Source organism: Saccoglossus kowalevskii, chromosome 4 (assembly GCF_978046115.1).
Source record: "Saccoglossus kowalevskii chromosome 4, keSacKowa6.1, whole genome shotgun sequence".
Taxonomy (NCBI): domain Eukaryota; kingdom Metazoa; phylum Hemichordata; class Enteropneusta; family Harrimaniidae; genus Saccoglossus; species Saccoglossus kowalevskii.
In genome coordinates, this window is record NC_140644.1 from 41238759 (window position 1) to 41257361 (window position 18603).

Here is an 18603-nt window from a genome sequence, read left to right on the forward strand (position 1 = left end):
TTTTACTTGGCAGTTCTGAAGAAGAAGATTTTAAAGTGTTTTTTGCAGTTTTTAGGAAAAACAATATGGTGGGAAAAGTCACATGACCGCTAAAGTTTTTATTTCTGATATTTATTACACATGAGTTGTACTATATACCATAAAAAAATCTAGACGCCTAGACCCTCAGAAAGTGGTCAAACAGCCACTTCCGGTTTTATTTCAATCCAATATGGCTGCCAAACTAATTGGCCAATCAAAATTCTGAAAGCATGTTGCACCAGTTCACATTAGGGACTATCAGCATAGAGCATTATCAGACTATTCCGTTCAGCGGATTTCTCAAACGGCTTGACGAAAAAAGTTATGGAAGAAAGAAGAAGAAGAAAGAAGAAGAAGAAAAAACCGAACAATAATAGGGGCCACGCCCTACAGGCTTGGGCCCCTAATGAATGAGCGAGTTTGAAGAATGGAGTAAAAAACTACAACAAAAATAAAGATCTTTTAAAAAGTTTATTGATTTTTTGTTTTTAAAGAATCTACAATTAAAAACACTTTAATAATACTTTACATATCCAAAAATACTACATTTAAGGTAACGCACACAACATGATTCAAAAAAACACTTAACTTTATATTTTAAACAACTTCACCCTCTATTCGCAAGACATCTTAACTTAGGGTCATCTGCATACAGATGAAGACTCAGGGTGGGCAGTGTTTATATATGCTATATAGCCTCGCACTTAACAGATCAGTAGTGTTGCAAAATAGCGATCAACTACAACTGAACACAATTCATAATTAGACAATGGCACAAGGCTAAAAACAAAAATGGGGGATTTCAACTGACTGTGGGAGTTACTCAGAATGCAGTTCATTAATGGATCCAACAAATTTTCTTTGGCCTAAAACTTCTTTTCCCCCCTCCCCAAGGATAAAACAGACAGTTGGAATAGTATATTCAGTAAAATGACACTATAAAAGTAAAATGTTCATAGTATATGGAGTTTATTCCTCGTCACTGCTCTCTACGTCACTTTCATCACTGTCTTCCTCTTCCTCTTCTGAACTTGATGTCTCCTGTTTTTTCATCTGGACCACTTTCTTTACCGGTGGTGGTGAAACTTCTGCTTTAAGTGACTTGGCTTTCTTTGACTTGTAAGCTTCCATGTCCTGAAATAAATAGTTTTATTAACTTCTTATACTACGACTCAATTATGTGCATTAACAAGTCTGGATTACCAGGGTGGCAAGCCCTAATTAATATTCATTCAAACCACAAGTAACCACTCAAACATCCACTAATCAGGGAGAGAGTTTGAGACAAGTCTTACCTTTTCATATCTTATTTTTTCTTTGGCTGCCTCCTTCTCGTACTTTGCCTTATCTGCTGCTGACACATTTTTCCATTGTTCACCGAGTGCTTTAGCCACATCACCTACTCCCCAGTTAGGATGTACCTTCTTTACTTCAGCCCTTTTAACATTGCAGAACAAGAAAAATGGCGACCTGACAAAAAGAAACAAAAATTCAAAATTTGAATGCACATGGATTAAAAATGAATCAATTTGACACCATTAAGTGGACAGCAATTCATTATGCCTAAAGTTCACTGACTGAATATTCATAGTCCTATCCAGAATGTGCTAGTCGCACAAACTCTCATACAGATAGCGTGTTACACTCTAACTTGTACCAGTTAAATTATACCCAAGTACCCAACTAGACTCGTTTTTCAAAATTGCTGATAATGTTAAATTTTGAATACAATGGAACCAGACATTTCTCAGCAAAAAGTCGCAAACTTACAAATTCCTTTTTGGTGCATCAGGGTCCTTGCGCTTGCGCTTCTTTCCCTTCTTTTCTCCCTTTGGTGGTGTGTACTTCTCCATCTCTGTATTGTATCGCTCTTTGTCCTTGTCGGCCATGTCATGAAACACTTTTTTTTCCTTATCTGTCATTTTCTGTTGAACAAGCCAAATTTGGGAGTTTGAGTTGATATACTACTAAAAATGCCACTGCAATGGAAAAACTCAAAAAAAAATTCAGAAATGTTTTAAAAATATTGAAAAGATACTCTACTTTAATAAATGTCAATAAGAAATTACTATATAAAGAAATAATTTCATCATAGAAACCAGAGTAAACAATGCAAATATTGGCTATTTTCTATGACATTTTAACATAGTTTCTTGACATAATGTTTTCGGTATTTGCATTAAACCCAAAATAATTAAATTACAAAAATTACATTTAATTTGGTCCAAAAACACTTTAAGAAAAGCACAAATTTATTTCTACTGCTAAAGAAAATTTCAAATTACTAAATTGGAAGAATTCATAATTACTACTGTACCGTACCTTCCATCTTTCAGCACACTTCTTTGAGAATTCAGCAAAGACCACACTTTCTGCTGGATGCTGCTTCTTGTGTTCTTGTCTGCAAGATTGCACAAAGAAGGCATAGGCAGACATGCGTCCTTTTGGCTTATCTGGGTTGCCTTTCTTGCCCATGATTTTCAACTTTAGTTCAACAATACAAACTTGGAAAAGGCTACAAAAAAAAACAAAGCAAGACTGTCACATTCACAAAGAAAATGTGGGAATGTAAAAAAATTAAGCATGACTAAATTTCAAGCGATCAAGGAGATGGTAAAAAAATAAACCACATGATCACAACTGGAAGTACAATACAACCAACAATGACTGTACGTCATTGGACCAAAACAAGTGACAACTTTTATAGAAAATATTCAGCTGTAAAAAAAATTACATGACAGCTCAATTTATATACTAGTACATCAAGAAGATTTTTTTCAACATAAAATTGTCACGAGAAAAAAATATTTTTGCATGTGGGGAAAAAAATCAAAACATAAAGAAACGTTGTGGTTACTATGTAGATTATAATAATACTAGTAGTAAAGCCAGATAGGTACTAGAAATCTAAAGCAACAGCAAATTTACATGGCGGTTCCCGCAATCTAACAACCCCACGCCCAGAAAATAATTAAAAATTCAATTTCTCAACCTTTATATCGAAGACAGTGTCGAGAGTTTGCAACGAATGCGAAAAATACCGAGAACTGTACAATACACGACGCCTGTAGAAAATTGTATAGTAACGCATACGGCTTCTTTGTGGACTACGGGTTTTGAAAAGACGCACGGTAAAAGTGAGAAAACCAGAAACAACAACACTGAGAGTTGCCTAACAAAGGAAAAAACGCCGTGGAGACGAGGAAAAACATCTTACTACATGTACATTCAAGCAACATTGTCAAAAAATAAATGCAAAAAAAAATGTAATATAGTATACAGGCAAGTACCGTTATACTGTGGTTTACTATAGGGCTACGAAACGTATCTAAATTTCCTATGGAAAAAATACAGCAAGCAACATGGCTATGGCGTCATGGAAAAACATGGCAGATATTCGAGGGTCAAACAAAGCCGAAAAACAACGTCAGTAAAACACGATCACCACTGCCATCAATGAAACTCCTGCTAAAAATCATCTATCTGTCCAAAAATGGAGATAATGTTGAAACTCTGCTGTTCAGTAAAAAACAGTGAATGATTTGTCACATCGTGGTAGTGCTGCATAGCATTCTATAGGTAAAGTGGACGAGATTTTTATAAGGGAGAAAATATGGGTGAAATTTTACATGGCTTTCTCCATAGAGCGAGCCCAGACAAAGGAGCTGTCAACTTAATTCTGTAAAAACTTCGACAAAAAAACACGGAATAGAAACAAAATTTCCAAAGTGGTAGAAAAAGGGTGTTCGAAGCGTGCACACACCTAGGAAGTTGCATATACTACAGAGAAATGTTGCGATTTAAAAAAGATAACCAGTCTGCATGCTGAAACCATTGACCTAATGGGCCGCCATATTGATGTTATACATTAGACTCAGTTAGAAATTTCGCTCCGATTACGTGCCAGTTTTCACCGCTAACACAACCATCGCGCAATAAAAAACAACGAGAAAAAGTGAAATTGGGATATTTAGAATGCATTACTGTGGGTACGAAAGAAATATTTTTATTTTTCTGTGACATTAGACGAAAATAAAGAACCATACTCACCTCGTTGAAAGCAATGGAGTTGTTTGCTGCAGCAGAGCTGGATAGAACAAGACCCACGCTACTTATGCAAATTAGTTGTTCACTCAAGGCGACATTGGCTGCCCGTTGATTGGTTCATTTAAACATCCCGTAAAGTTTTTCACCAATCACAACTCAGAAAGTTTACACATGACCAACGCGTCGTTCGAATGTCGACAAGTACACACGCAGAGTCAGGCAGAGTCTTTATGCTAATTTACACGTGACGAATTTAGCGGGAATGGGGTTATGAGATATGCAAAGTTATCAAAGCTATACGTTCATGCTTCACTTGCCGCGTATCCCGGCAGCACTCGTCTTTGAAAAAAGGTCCTGTGTTCATTTTATTTATATGTGTTGAATTTATTTTGGCCTGCCACATGGCCTGTATGAGCTATTTGATGGCACGCGATACCTTAGTGTCGGAACCAGATTTCGAATAACTAAATGTTTTATTGTACGTTTGATGCCTCAAAAATATTCCATAATTATTTGAAGTGAATAATAATAACACCGGCATTTTTATCTGTCCTGTACTATTATGCAAATAAAAGGTATGTTTGTGATTCTCACGTGAATAAATTCACAGGTAATGTTTTTTCTGTGTTTTTTTTTTTTATTATTATTATTTTTTATTTTATTTTATTTTATTTTATTTTATTTTATTTTATTTTATTTTATTTTATTTTATTTTATTTTATTTTATTGTTTTATTTTTGGACTCAACATAGGGACTGTTACAAACCACTATGAAGTTGTCCCTGTGCGCAGACGGTGCCATATTAAAAACGAAAAAAATAAAGTAGAATAAAGTTGCGTTTACTAAAAAAAAAAAAAAAGACCGTGTTGCCACCTTATAATTGCGTTTCGTTCAGTTTTAAACGTAGTCAGCCAGTCTCTCTATATATTAAACGGGAAACATGTATTCCCTAGTGTCCCTTGTCAGAAAGTTTGTGAAAACACTCTTTTCGTGTGGGAAGGTCGTAAGCCGACCATTCCATTATGAGACAGGACCGAGGGTACATGGCGCGGCGGGTGAATTATTCCGAGACCGAAAGGGGGATACAAATGACAGACGGCGGAGTGCTGTGTTCTTGGTAAGTATTTTAATTTTGGTCTAGAATGGGGTTTAGATTTGCATACGTACTATGGGTCCCCAATCGTGTTTGTTGATCTAATTTATTCAAAGTCTATAACGTGGTAGTATTTTCGAGACACAATCGTCATTGTACGTATTTGTTCAATAGTGGGTTGTATAGACTGGCACAGTCTGGGCGATTTATTTCTTTTTAAAGTTAAATTAAATAAAACATAGAGGTGTTACCGCGAAATCCCCTGTAACCCCAAATTTCTAAGTTTTTTCATTATATATTAACTGGAAAAAAAATACCACAGCTGGGTCATACTGGGTTATACTAAATTATCACAATGTAAATCGGAACCAGTCATTTACTCCAGTCCAGGGTATGTCGGTGTTAAACCCGGTCCAAGTCTCCTGCCGCTGTGCTACTTGTCCCGGCGAGCCGCTTGTGACGAGAGACTCATGAAACTTGGTGATGCGTCTTTCAAACATTCCGAGATATGAAGTTAAATACCTGTCAATAAAAACAACCGGTCGCCCAGTGTGTTATTTACTTGGGAATTACGTCATATTGTTTAGTGTTAACATGGAAGCATTTCTTTTTTAGAAACCGTGATGGAAGGTACTAAATAACCCAATTAGATTGGTTGTCTGACAGTGGCGGATTCAGAGGGGGGCAGGGGGCCATGCATGACGATTCATATGATCTGGATTACGCATAGCTTCTCTGCGATTTACGCTCCGTCTATCTTAAGCCAAGCTTGGACCCCCCCCCCCCCAATACATTTTGCTGGATCCGCCACTGTTGTCTGATGTATACTACGACCCAGACTACGGTTACAGGTGCAGTCAATGGAACTGATCGTAAAAAAAAGGCTATTCCAAGAACGTATTGTGAGGGCAGGGGTTTAAGTTGCGTTCACATAGTGTGATGGGACAAGTTTGCTTGTTAGTGCGAGTTTTCGAAGTCTTGGTGTTCTTTTCGATCATGAAACGAATATGACGTATCACGTCTCTACTATCATACGTAGGACACCGTACTTTCAATCAATCACAGATTAAGGAATGTCCAATTGCAGAGGCTACTGAAATATTGGTCCATGTATTTATAAGTTCTGGGTAAGAATATTGCAATAGTCTGTTGCGTTGTGTGGCATTTCATATGCTCAGATGTCGTAGCTACTATAACAAAAGGTCCAAAATAGTGCAGATATGTTAATTCAAGTACGACCACCACTGGGTAGGCTACGTGAACGACGTGTACGACCACATAACACCTAAACACATCAAGCTGCACTAGTAAAGCATAGATTAATTGAATATAAAATCCTGCTGCTAGTTTACAAGTAAATTATTAGTCAACTTCACCAGTATATATCAGTGATATGCTAATTTTATATATCTCTAATAAAACAACTCTAAAATCTACTACCAATCGTATCCAGGGCAAATTTGGTAACTTTCTGTGGCGGTACCTCGAATATTATATACTACCTCGATTCACCCACAACCCCCAGATTCAACTCAATATCACACACAACTTTCTGTGGCGGTACCTCGAATATTATATACTACCTCGATTCAGCCACAGCCCCCAGATTCAACCCAATATCACACACAACTTTCTGTGGCGGTACCTCGAATATTATATACTACCTCGATTCACCCACAACCCCCAGATTCAACTCAATATCACACACAACTTTCTGTGGCGGTACCTCGAATATTATATACTACCTCGATTCAGCCTCAGCCCCCAGATTCAACTCAATATCACACACAACTTTCTGTGGCGGTACCTCGAATATTATATACTACCTCGATTCAGCCTCAGCCCCCAGATTCAACTCAATATCACACACAACTTTCTGTGGCGGTACCTCGAATATTATATACTACCTCGATTCAGCCACATCCCCCAGATTCAACTCAATATCACACACAACTTTCTGTGGCGGTACCTCGAATATTATATACTACCTCGATTCACCCACAACCCCCAGATTCAACTCAATATCACACACAACTTTCTGTGGCGGTACCTCGAATATTATATACTACCTCGATTCAGCCTCAGCCCCCAGATTCAACTCAATATCACACACAACTTTCTGTGGCGGTACCTCGAATATTATATACTACCTCGATTCAGCCACAACCCCCAGATTCAACTCAATATCACACACAACTTTCTGTGGCGGTACCTCGAATATTATATACTACCTCGATTCAGCCTCAGCCCCCAGATTCAACTCAATATCACACACAACTTTCTTGAAGTTAGGAGAACGTTTTAAGATTTGTTTAGGGGAAGGAGCATTTTAAAAAAACTTTAGTAAAGGTGGAGTATCTTCCTGATTTTGTTCACATGTCACAGTCTGTGTACAGCTCCCTGGTTCATCTTTTATATAAAAAAGATGAAGGGAGTGGGCAAACAAAGGGGTGTTGAGAAGTTCTCTAGCCAGATGGCAGGTTATGAACAGCTTTCAATTCCCCCGCCCTTTTTTAGTTTGAATTAGGCAGTCCAACTTTAAAGACCTGTAAAATGTATTTTGTAGCGTAAACACTCTGTGGTCGCAAACTTTCTATATTTGGAAGATATTAGTATTTGTATTCAATGTCCATTTGGAAGATTTTCTGTTATATTCATACCTATTCATTTCGGTAAGCCGTTTCCGACAACGCAAGCACATCCAGGGACATTGTTTTCGAGAAAAAAAAAACTGGCGATTAGACTTTGTACTACTTCCTGATATTATGTACTCTGCACTTTCATAATTTGCTTTGGTGTTGTTGTATAACCGTATAACTAACATGTACTAACATGTACATCTTCCTGGTTACTGTACTTTGTAATCATAGTTAAAAGAACAGAAGTTTGGGCGTATCTTCGCTTGTTGCCTCAACATGACTATACTTGCTAGTTAGAAACAATATTTTAATACCAAATAGTTGTATATGATCTTATATACAATTAGGACGCTTTTATATCGAAAATGTTTGTCGACGACTCAAACGGCTCGCGTATCATTACTTATCTTCCGATTTTTTGACGAAAAATAAGTAAAACGAATATGGGGAATATCCGTTTCAAGTTGTCTGACAAGACTAGTTACACGTGTACTCTATAGAAGATTACACATGCATGTTTAGGGAAATGCCATTGTATGGCTGGCTTTAGACCTGGGCGTAGAAAAACGGACAACATGTTTTTCTTTAAAACACACAAAAAAAGTTAATAAATATATCTATAAATTATAATGAATAAAAGGAATACATCCCGCACCCTCTATCTCCGGTCTGGAAACGTTTGTCAATCATCTGGATTAGTGGAACAACGCTCGTAATGCCAATCCGCGAAGCGTCGTGACACTGTGGGTTATACGGTCACATTGCTTTGGTCGAGATTTTAATGTTTTACGAATAACTTCGAGTTAAGTTCAGTTAAATTATGCCTTTCTGACGTATTCACAATCACGTTAAACTGAAAAAGCTGCACAGTTTACAATACGCTATTCTGACTCACAGATATTTACTATTGTTTTATTGTGATCGTCAGTAATGTTCAATCTATGTTACATCATTATTAACAGTTTGATAGACTGTTGTTCGCAGTAGTTAGTAATAGCATAGAGGTAAAGGACATTCTGTCTTTTACCTCCATGGTAATAGGAAATGTTCCATTCAAAACAAAAGCAAAACTGAAAAGTTGGTGGAAATATTTACTATTTCCATTTCATTTGTTTGCTTCAGTTGGCATTCAGAACTTTAAATTATGAGAGTGTTTAGTTTTTCATATTTAGTCAATTTTAGATACAAATTGCTGTAATTTCCGAGATCTGCCACACATGGATCATATTTGAAAAATAAAACCGATTTAAATATTTCAACAATAAATGAAGGTAAATTATGCATCTGTGTTATTGTTGTTTTTACTAGTGTTCGTTAAGAAAAAAAATGTGGGAATATAACATGAACTCTCTCATGTAAAATAGTTTATCAGAGGCGGTGGCACGAAATTTTGCTTGGAGGGGGGCGAGATGTGCTCACCATCCCTCGCGACAAAGGCCTTACTAGGGGGACATGCTCCACCGGAAAAATTGAAATGAAGACCCTCTGATTGGAGGGGGGATCACTAAGGGTATCGTACATATGTATTGTTTTACACTGATGATATCGTACATATGTATTGTTTTACACTAAGGATATCGTACATATGTATTGTTTTACACTGAGGATATCGTACATATGTATTGTTTTACACTGAGGATATCGTACATATGTATTGTTTTACATTGAGAATATCGTACATATGTATTGTTTTACACTGAGGATATCGTACATATGTATTGTTTTACACTGAGGATATCGTACATATGTATTGTTTTACACTGAGGATATCGTACATAAGTATTGTTTTACACTGAGCATATCGTACATATGTATTATTTTACACTGAGGATATCGTACATAAGTATTGTTTTACACTGAGCATATCGTACATATGTATTATTTTACACTGAGGATATCGTACATAAGTATTGTTTTACACTGAGGATATCGTACATATGTATTGTTTTACACTGATGATATCGTACATATGTATTGTTTTACACTGAGGATATCGTACATATGTATTGTTTTACATTGAGGATATCGTACATATGAATTGTTTTACACTGAGGATATCGTACATATGTATTGTTTTACACTGAGGATATCATACATATGTATTGTTTTACACTGAGGATATCATACATATGTATTGTTTTACATTGAAAATATCGTACATATGTATTGTTTTACACTGAGGATATCATACATATGTATTGTTTTACACTTAGGATATCATACATATGTATTGTTTTACACTGAGGATATCATACATATGTATTGTTTTACACTGAGGATATCATATATATGTATTGTTTTACACTTAGGATATCATACATATGTATTGTTTTACACTGAGGATATCATACATATGTATTGTTTTACACTGAGGATATCATACATATGTATTGTTTTACACTTAGGATATCATACATATGTATTGTTTTACACTGAGGATATCATACATATGTATTGTTTTACACTTAGGATATCATACATATGTATTGTTTTACACTGAGGATATCGTACATATGTATTGTTTTACACTGAGGATATCATACATATGTATTGTTTTACACTGAGGATATCATACATATGTATTGTTTTACACTGAGGATATCATACATATGTATTGTTTTACACTGAGGATATCATACATATGTATTGTTTTACATTGAAAATATCGTACATATGTATTGTTTATAGTGATTGTTAACATTTGTCACGAGCGCTAGGCGCCCCCCCAAAAAAACCTGACAAATCAATTGACAAACCCAGCCCACCGGAGGTGCGCGGATGCGGCCTTTGGCCACATCAATATGAGAGCGCCCCAAACCTAATTTCTGGACCCGCCAGTGATTGTCAGTATGATAAGTTACTGGGTCCATCTCAAGGCCACATCAAAATATCATCCATCGAAATTAAAATAAACCCAATCAATGAGTTCCCGCTTAAATTAAATACAACTGTCGTGACTTCAGGTCATCAATTGACACCCTTAAATCTATCCACAATTCTCAATCCAGCTTAGTTTAATGATGTGCTTGTTTACAAAACAATTTTAAATAAACAACTAAACGCCCTTCCACAACAAATTTGACTGGCATCCATACTAAAATGAGCGGATAACACACATATTTCAAGTTGTTCTGATTTGCCCCAACGGAACGAACTATACAAAGCGCATTCAAATCTTATTATTGTGGTAAAAACTTTTACATGTACATGCAAACTTCACTGGTCTGTAATTATAGTTATCAAGAAAAATATATTCCTGTATAATTTGTTTTGCACGATAATAAAATGGCCATTTGCGATTATCAATGAAGCTGAACAGCAATTCGGTTCTGTGCTTATGTAAATTACATTGAAGAAATTTCAGTATTTTGGTATCACATTGAGTTATATTCGTAAATCTGCAATACCCTTATCACCAATACATCATTTGCATAGTCGAGTGTTTACTTCGGTATTCGGTGGTTGATGATTAACATCGGCTTTGTGGCAGACATGGCTAGATCCGCTGCGTACATGTTCGATTGTTTACGACCTCGACGAAGAATAACTCTAATCCTTGCCACGATTTTTACTATCACTGGATTAGTGTATGTATACTCAGGTAGGCACCACTCTGCATTGCCTGTGTGTTGTTATGATTCAGCTACCATGTGGGGTAATATGTGAACGCTACCACACCTTAATGACGAATACGAATGTGTGGAAGTGTACTGTGTTGTCTGTTGGTTTGATATAACAAAAACACATTTACAGATAACTGGTGTAGTATATTAAATACCAAATTAGCTTTTATGGATGCTATCTATACACCGTGCTTTGACGACACTGCGTTATACATCATAGCATTAATGTAATGCAAAGTCATGTTAATTATTAACAATACAATATTATTAAATAATAATTTTAAACAAAGAAGAAAACAACTGACTGAATGAATGAGAAAGACAGATTTGAACATATATTTCTTATATAGGATGAATTCGATTCTGTCTACATGTATGTATATATGTAATCAATATGTAATGACGAATTAGGGGTACAACTTTCTGTGTTTTTCTAACATGAATATCGACCAGTCTTGACAGATGGATTGGGATATATAATACAGTTTAACATTATAGCACTGTGCAGGTGAAAGCACTAACTGGACAGGTTAGAGACCAAACGTATGAGGCCAGAGACCAAACGGAAAAGAGGCCAAACTGTGAAGATCAGAGACCAAACGGAAAAGGTCGGAGGCCACACTGTGATGATCAGAGACCAAACGGAAAAGGTCGGAGGCCAAACTGTGCAGGTCAGAGACCAAACGGAAATGGTCAGAGGCCAAACTGTGAAGATCAGAGACCAAACGGAAAAGGTCGGAGGCCAAACTGTGCAGGTCAGAGACCAAACGGAAAAGGTCAGAGGCCAAACTGTGCAGGTCAGAGACCAAACGGAAAAGGTCAGAGGCCAAACTGTGAAGATCAGAGACCAAACGGAAAAGGTTGGAGGCCAAACTGTGAAGATCAGAGACCAAACGGAAATGGTCAGAGGCCAAACTGTGCAGGTCAGAAACCAGACGGAAAAGGTCGGAGGCCAAACTGTGAAGATCAGAGACCAAACGGAAAAGGTCGGAGGCCAAACTGTGAAGATCAGAGACCAAACGGAAAAGGTCAGAGGCCAAACTGTGCAGATCAAAGACCAAACGGCAAAGGTCAGAGGCCAAACTGTGCAGGTCAGAGACCAAACGGAAAAGGTCGGAGGCCAAACTGTGAAGATCAGAGACCAAACAGAAAAGATCGGAGGCCAAACTGTGAAGATCAGAGACCAAACGGAAAAGGTCGGAGGCCAAACTGTGCAGGTCAGAGACCAAACGGAAAAGGTCGGAGGCCAAACTGTGAAGATCAGAGACCAAACGGAAAAGGTCAGAGACCAAACTGTGAAGATCAGAGACCAAACGGAAAAGGTCAGAGGCCAAACTGTGCAGATCAAAGACCAAACGGCAAAGGTCAGAGGCCAAACTGTGCAGGTCAGAAACCAAACGAAAAAGGTCAGAGACCAAACTGTGTAGATCAAAGACCAAACGGAAATGGTCAGAGGCCAAACTGTGCAGGTCAGAAACCAGACGGAAAAGATCAGAAGTCAAACTGTGCAAGTCAAAGACCAAATGGTAACGGTCAGAAGCCAAAGTATGCAGGACAAAGACCAAACGGTAAAAGTCAGAGGCCAAACTGTGCAAGTCAAAGACCAAACGGTAAAGGTAAGACGCCAAGCTGCAGGACACAGACCAAACGATAAAGGTCAGAAGTCAAACTGTGCAGGACAAAGATCAAACGGTAAAGGTCAGAGGCCAAACTGTGCAAGTCAAAAACTAATCTGGGCAGATCAAAGACTTTATACAGGCGTGGGTCATATTTTTTTATTTTGTTAAATATTTAATTGTTTTCTCTTGTATACTTGAAGGATGGCGAGTGAGTGACATCGAGACTGGTTTCTGGAGGCCAAGTCATTATCTGCCCTATAAAGAAACTGCTCAAATATTCATGGAGAAGATAACCACACCATCCGCCCAATGTCCACGTAATTTGAATATTCAAGGTCAACGTAAGACGTCTTGGGATATATGTTTAGATAGTCTCGGACAACTATATGTCGAAGGCGAAAAGAAAGAAGCGTGTACAATAGATTTTCTTAGGTGAGTCTTACAGACTTCATTAGGACTAAAATCTTATTGAAACTATAAATATATTAGCAGCTTGTATGTATTTGTGTACATTTATATTTTGCTACGGTTGTGCGCTGCTGTGACGTCACAACTATTTATCACTACTAAATAAAATTATTGTCTAAGAAAAAGTTAACAAAGCTTCTGGTCATGTTGAAATGATTTCTTTCATTTATATATCATATATATTTTCTTAACAAAAACAACATAAGTTCGAGAAATAGTAACTGATAAGTTACACGACGCCAATACTTCGTCATTGTAGAGTAATATTTAGTTAAAACTTAAACTACATATTTATTTCTCCTTCACTTGCAATTTGTCGATCGTACTTGGGTTTAAGATAAATGGCCATTTAGTTATGAGAGTTTGTTTTCTATGAGTAAATCTCTTTCCAGCTCCGAGTTTACTGATAATTTCTCCATATATATGAACTCTTATAGCCAGTCAATAGAAGATAGCACTACGAAAGCTGAATTTGAAAATGTTCTACATGGATGTAAAGTCTATAAACATGGAATCGATTACGTAGATTTGGGGAATATTGTTGAAGAAAGAGTATGTAATTTTTGTTTTAATCATTACTCTAGTTTATTGCGTATAGACCAACCAGAGTCGGAAGTTGTGTGATTTTGAGAGTGAAGCAATACTTTATTTTATATCAACATATCCATTATTTAAACAATAATGAATTCCCCACAACGCGATATAGGATGAGAAGAAGGGCCTATGGCAAGATAATGTGTGAGGCGAAGACGAGGACATTATCGTGTCTACACTCTTCTCCGAATAAATCACCGCCATCACATTGATACACATTTCGTTAAATTTAGAGTCTTTTTGTTGAAATAAATTTACTTGCAAATAAAGGTTGATTTATCGTGTAATAATGTAAACCTATCACGTCATAATCAACTCTAATTCTAATAGTGGTGATTTATAATATAATGATACTATGGGGGTATTACGAGGACACTGCAAAGTAAGCACGAATACAGTACAGTGGGAGTACAGTGTCACGGTGACAGATGTGTAATAACGTATATTATGTGTATTTCAATAATAGATTCAATTAATGAAATTGAACATGGACTCGAAATCAGATGAACTACTCAATGAACTGTCGGCGACAAAACTGTTTACACGCGTCAATCAATTACTGCTACATATTAACCTGACAAACGACAATATGGATGACATCAAAGTCAAAGTATCTCGGGTAATGAAATAACTGTTCATCTATTCCGATTACTCGTATATCACATAGAGGGCGCCTGATCGTTGTTTCATCGCGTTCCACCGTAGAACAATTCTCTCCGATCAAACTCCCATCGTTTTAGTTTGTTTTCCTTTTAATAACAATGTTTTCTAATATTTTCTCGATACAAGATCAAGGAAACGATTGCGTGTAGATTGTGTTACCTAACGCTCAAACCCCAAATTGTAAGTGTTACGAGGTTTTCGCTTTATTTGCTTTTAGTGGTACAGGCTTGTCCAGCAGCTCAATTTTATTGGCTTTTCTTTGGTCAATGTTCAAACTCTACCTGGATCTCAAATGATGGATATTGGTTTTGGGAGAATGTACCCTTGCTGTTACCATACAACTTGGATTAAGGTAACACATTTTACATTATATACACCACTGTAATTACAAAATGTTAATATTACGTCTTTAACTCAAGTAGTTTTAATAGATGATGATAATTAATTATTGTTGAATGCAGAGCTTAGTACATAGGCTTAAAGTAAAGTATCTCCCATGTCTATTTTTGAAATTAATAACAGAGGTCAAAATTCAAAAAAATATCTGGCATCCATTTGAACCTTTCACCATATACTGTAAAAGGATTAATTATTCACTGGGTTTTAATTTAGCTTATTTCGCTAACTGGAAAATGCGCTAAATTAAAACCCAGGGAATATGTAAAATTTAACATGGAACACATTATCTAAATGACGAAACCGTGAATTTAAAACCCACTGAATATGCCTGAAATGGCAAATCAGTGAAATTTAAACCCAGTGAAAATTAGTCATTTTACATTTATTTATTTTTTGTGGCTGCAACGCCAGTAAACAAGTCCTGTCTGGATTTAGCTCTTCAAACAAATGCTAATTGTTCAGCAAAAATAAAGATGATATATGGTAATACTGAGTGTGTTGCGTGTCAGATCATTCTATTCCACAGTATTTAACAAATGTGTTTAACTACATTGCCAGACATTTACAGTGGCATTCAAGTTACAACCCCGAGCCGGTCTGAAAGTCGGTGACGAAACAAGACAACTTTTAAAACGCATCACGCATATTGAAGGCGAGTGTGATGAACTAAAACGAGTTGGCAATGCAAATGATGGAGGCTGGACTCTGTGTTTTGACAAGAAATATGGTTTATGGGATACACCATGTACAGTGTACTCGTTCGGGTGAGTATATCCAATTTCATAATGCCGTCGTATTTGAATTGAGGGTCTGATAAATGGCATTGTGGGATTTACTGAATGTTATTAGTTTCGCTTTTATCATAGTAACAATAATATTCTCTGTGATATCATAAATTAGACTGAATTCGACATGCCGAGATCTCGTTGAGTAAAGAACGTGTTCTTGTTTTCAAATTGTGTCACATTCTCTCTTGTCATCACACGCATTGCCCTCTAACGAGTGTAAGCACAGTATTTGCAGTACACGCTATGACGTAATAAAGTTGAACACTATTTGAAGGGCAAAATCAAGTCTCGCAAATCTCGTACATAACGAGATCTTAGCGGCCATTTTCCTCTCGAGTGTAATGTTGGTGAATTTACTTGTATTCACTAGAATTGCGAACGACTGGACATTTGATAAGTCACTTGTTGATTACGGATGTGAACTTTTTGCCTTCGATCCAAGGTAAGCTGTATGTGAATATTTTCAGCAAAGGTACACTTAATTTTGATCTACTAGTTGTCGTAAAATATGACGGAGACAATATTACTTAACGTGAAATGCAAATTTGATTCTCTTAATAAACTAGTGTTATCCATTTTACACAGTATTGGTATTGAAAAGCGAATAATACGAGAAGGAATGTGGTTTTACAATATTGGTTTGTCAGACAGGAATTCGGATGAATACTGGGGTATTGGCATGGGAAAATACAGAGGCCAGAAATGGAAAGTTAAAACTTTGGACGGTGTACGGCTTTATCTCGGCCATACGCAGGTATGTGAAACACAATCCTATTAATTTGTTTTTTTGTTAATGTTCTTGACAAAGTTTTAACAGCAAATATTCAAAATTCTTTTTCTTAAAAATAAAGCAAAAAAGGTAGCGTTTACGTATTCGACTGCGCCCATTTTGATTTTTTGCCAAAATCAACGACCAAATCTTCACTATGATTTTTTTCATTTTTAGAGAAACATCGATGTTTTAAAGATTGACATCGAACAGACGGAGTGGGATGCTTTACAAAATATGCTCGAAATGGGAACTCTACAATTCGTTAAACAGCTCGTATTTGAAATACATCTCTGGCACAGGAAGAAATCTGGTCATCGAGATGAATTAAGACTTTGGAACAGTATCTTGGCGAACTTGCATGATCAAGGATTTCGTCTCGTTTACGTTCACAAAAATCCGCTCAGTACGGCAGTTAACCTAGGTCAAGGTTATGAGGAGGAAGCATGTTGCTATGAGCTCACAATGATAAACACACGATACAACGATTGGTGGGCGTAAATTACTTGAGACATTTTATGTATTGAACGCATGTCAGTCTCGACTTCACTTTTGTCTTGAAAAACAGGAGAAATGGTGATGTGGTTTTCCTGAACGAAGTTTACATGGATTCACGTTACTCTCTGAATCCGATTATTTTTATTTTTATTTTTATTATTTGTACAAAATAGAAAAAAAAAACTGTCAAAAACACAATTCGTTTATAGTGACAGGATAATACAAAATCTTCGATATTTTTGGGAAAGATGATTAATTAGCTTAGCTGTGTTTTTTTAAAAAAAGTCTTACTTTCAAGAGGGTAAGGTTTGTTTTGTCAAGGTGCTCGAAATATAATTTTGCCTTCAGGATGGAACTGCATGGCTCATAGAGTATTTTAACAATAATGTGTTTGGATGGTATTCAATGCTTCTTCTGATAGTGGATTAAAACCTCAAAATTATCCGAAAAAAAGTTTCCCTACACTAAAATTTTGACTTCACCGTGGAGATTTCAGTGAATATTGGAAAGACGCCTTTGGCCAAGGTTCCGAATCTCAAGAGAATGAAAAAAGAAATCGCCAACGTCTCTTCACGAAATTAATCGGTGACAATATGTGGAGGAAAGGGAAGAAGAAAGAATTCACCCATTACCCGAACACATCGGACGGGTCTGTGCGAGTAATACGGGCGATACGATATGACAAGAAATGTCTTTGAATAATAAGTAAATTGCTTATTAGGTGGTTGACAATTCAGGAAAAAATTTACTCAAAAATATCTGACGGGAAAATTGAACTTCGGGTACCCCCCGGGGGGTAATCCTGTAGGACACCATACGATTGCATATAACACTATACTGAGTCATGTGGTCCCATAAACTTGCTATGTCACGCTGGGACGTAACATCAGCGTAGCCTTTACAGCGTCTATTGATTGTACGTATCGGTATTTGTTTTCATTTCACGAGTCCCTGGGTGCCGAGTCTGAAACAAGGGCCGAAAAGAATCCCCTTCGTGGCCGTTGAGGGCGCATCCAAAAAAACGTAAAAAAGTAACATTGACTGTAAACAGCACTATATAATATCATGTGTGAAGAGTTATTTTCTCGGTGATACTATATTAAAGCACATAAAGGCAATAGCCCAGTCTTGTGGCCTGGGCACGAGATGGATGAATTGACATTGAAAGCGCTTTATAATTTGACAAATAGATGACATATAGATACTGTTCCAGACATCTAAATAGATTGCGTATATACAGGGGGTTCTAGACCGAGTGCATAAAGTTGTTATTTGACATTTGGGATGGTGAAAGTCAGGAATGTCCCGGGAATATCCATAAATATAGTGCATGAACTGGCCAGAACAGGGCTTTTATTTGAAGAGTACGCAATAGCGGTAG

General features: G+C 36.8%; 1 protein-coding gene across 2 annotated transcripts; it reads right to left on the bottom strand.

The window, feature by feature from the left end:
- Positions 1 to 473: 473 nt before the first annotated feature.
- On the bottom strand, positions 474 to 4119 carry LOC100329022 (dorsal switch-like hmg protein). 2 transcript variants are annotated; one of them, XM_085497602.1, is made up of 5 exons: positions 3312 to 3334; positions 2344 to 2536; positions 1792 to 1946; positions 1317 to 1491; positions 474 to 1155 (listed from the first exon to the last, which is right to left on the bottom strand). In XM_085497602.1, the coding sequence occupies exons 2-5, from the start codon at positions 2494 to 2496 to the stop codon at positions 991 to 993; spliced, it is 648 nt and encodes a 215-aa protein (XP_085353728.1). In that variant the 5' UTR covers positions 2497 to 2536; positions 3312 to 3334; the 3' UTR covers positions 474 to 990.
- Positions 4120 to 18603: the final 14484 nt, after the last annotated feature.

Excerpts from the sequence above, each read along its gene's own strand:
- LOC100329022 (XM_085497602.1), bottom strand. The coding sequence starts at position 2,496 with ATGGGCAAGAAAGGCAACCCAGATAAGCCAAAAGGACGCATGTCTGCC. Across the intron at positions 1,947-2,343 it reads AGTGTGCTGAAAGATGGAAG|AAAATGACAGATAAGGAAAA; the intron begins GTACGGTACAGT and ends CTTGTTCAACAG. Across the intron at positions 1,156-1,316 it reads AAAAAATAAGATATGAAAAG|GACATGGAAGCTTACAAGTC; the intron begins GTAAGACTTGTC and ends TATTTATTTCAG.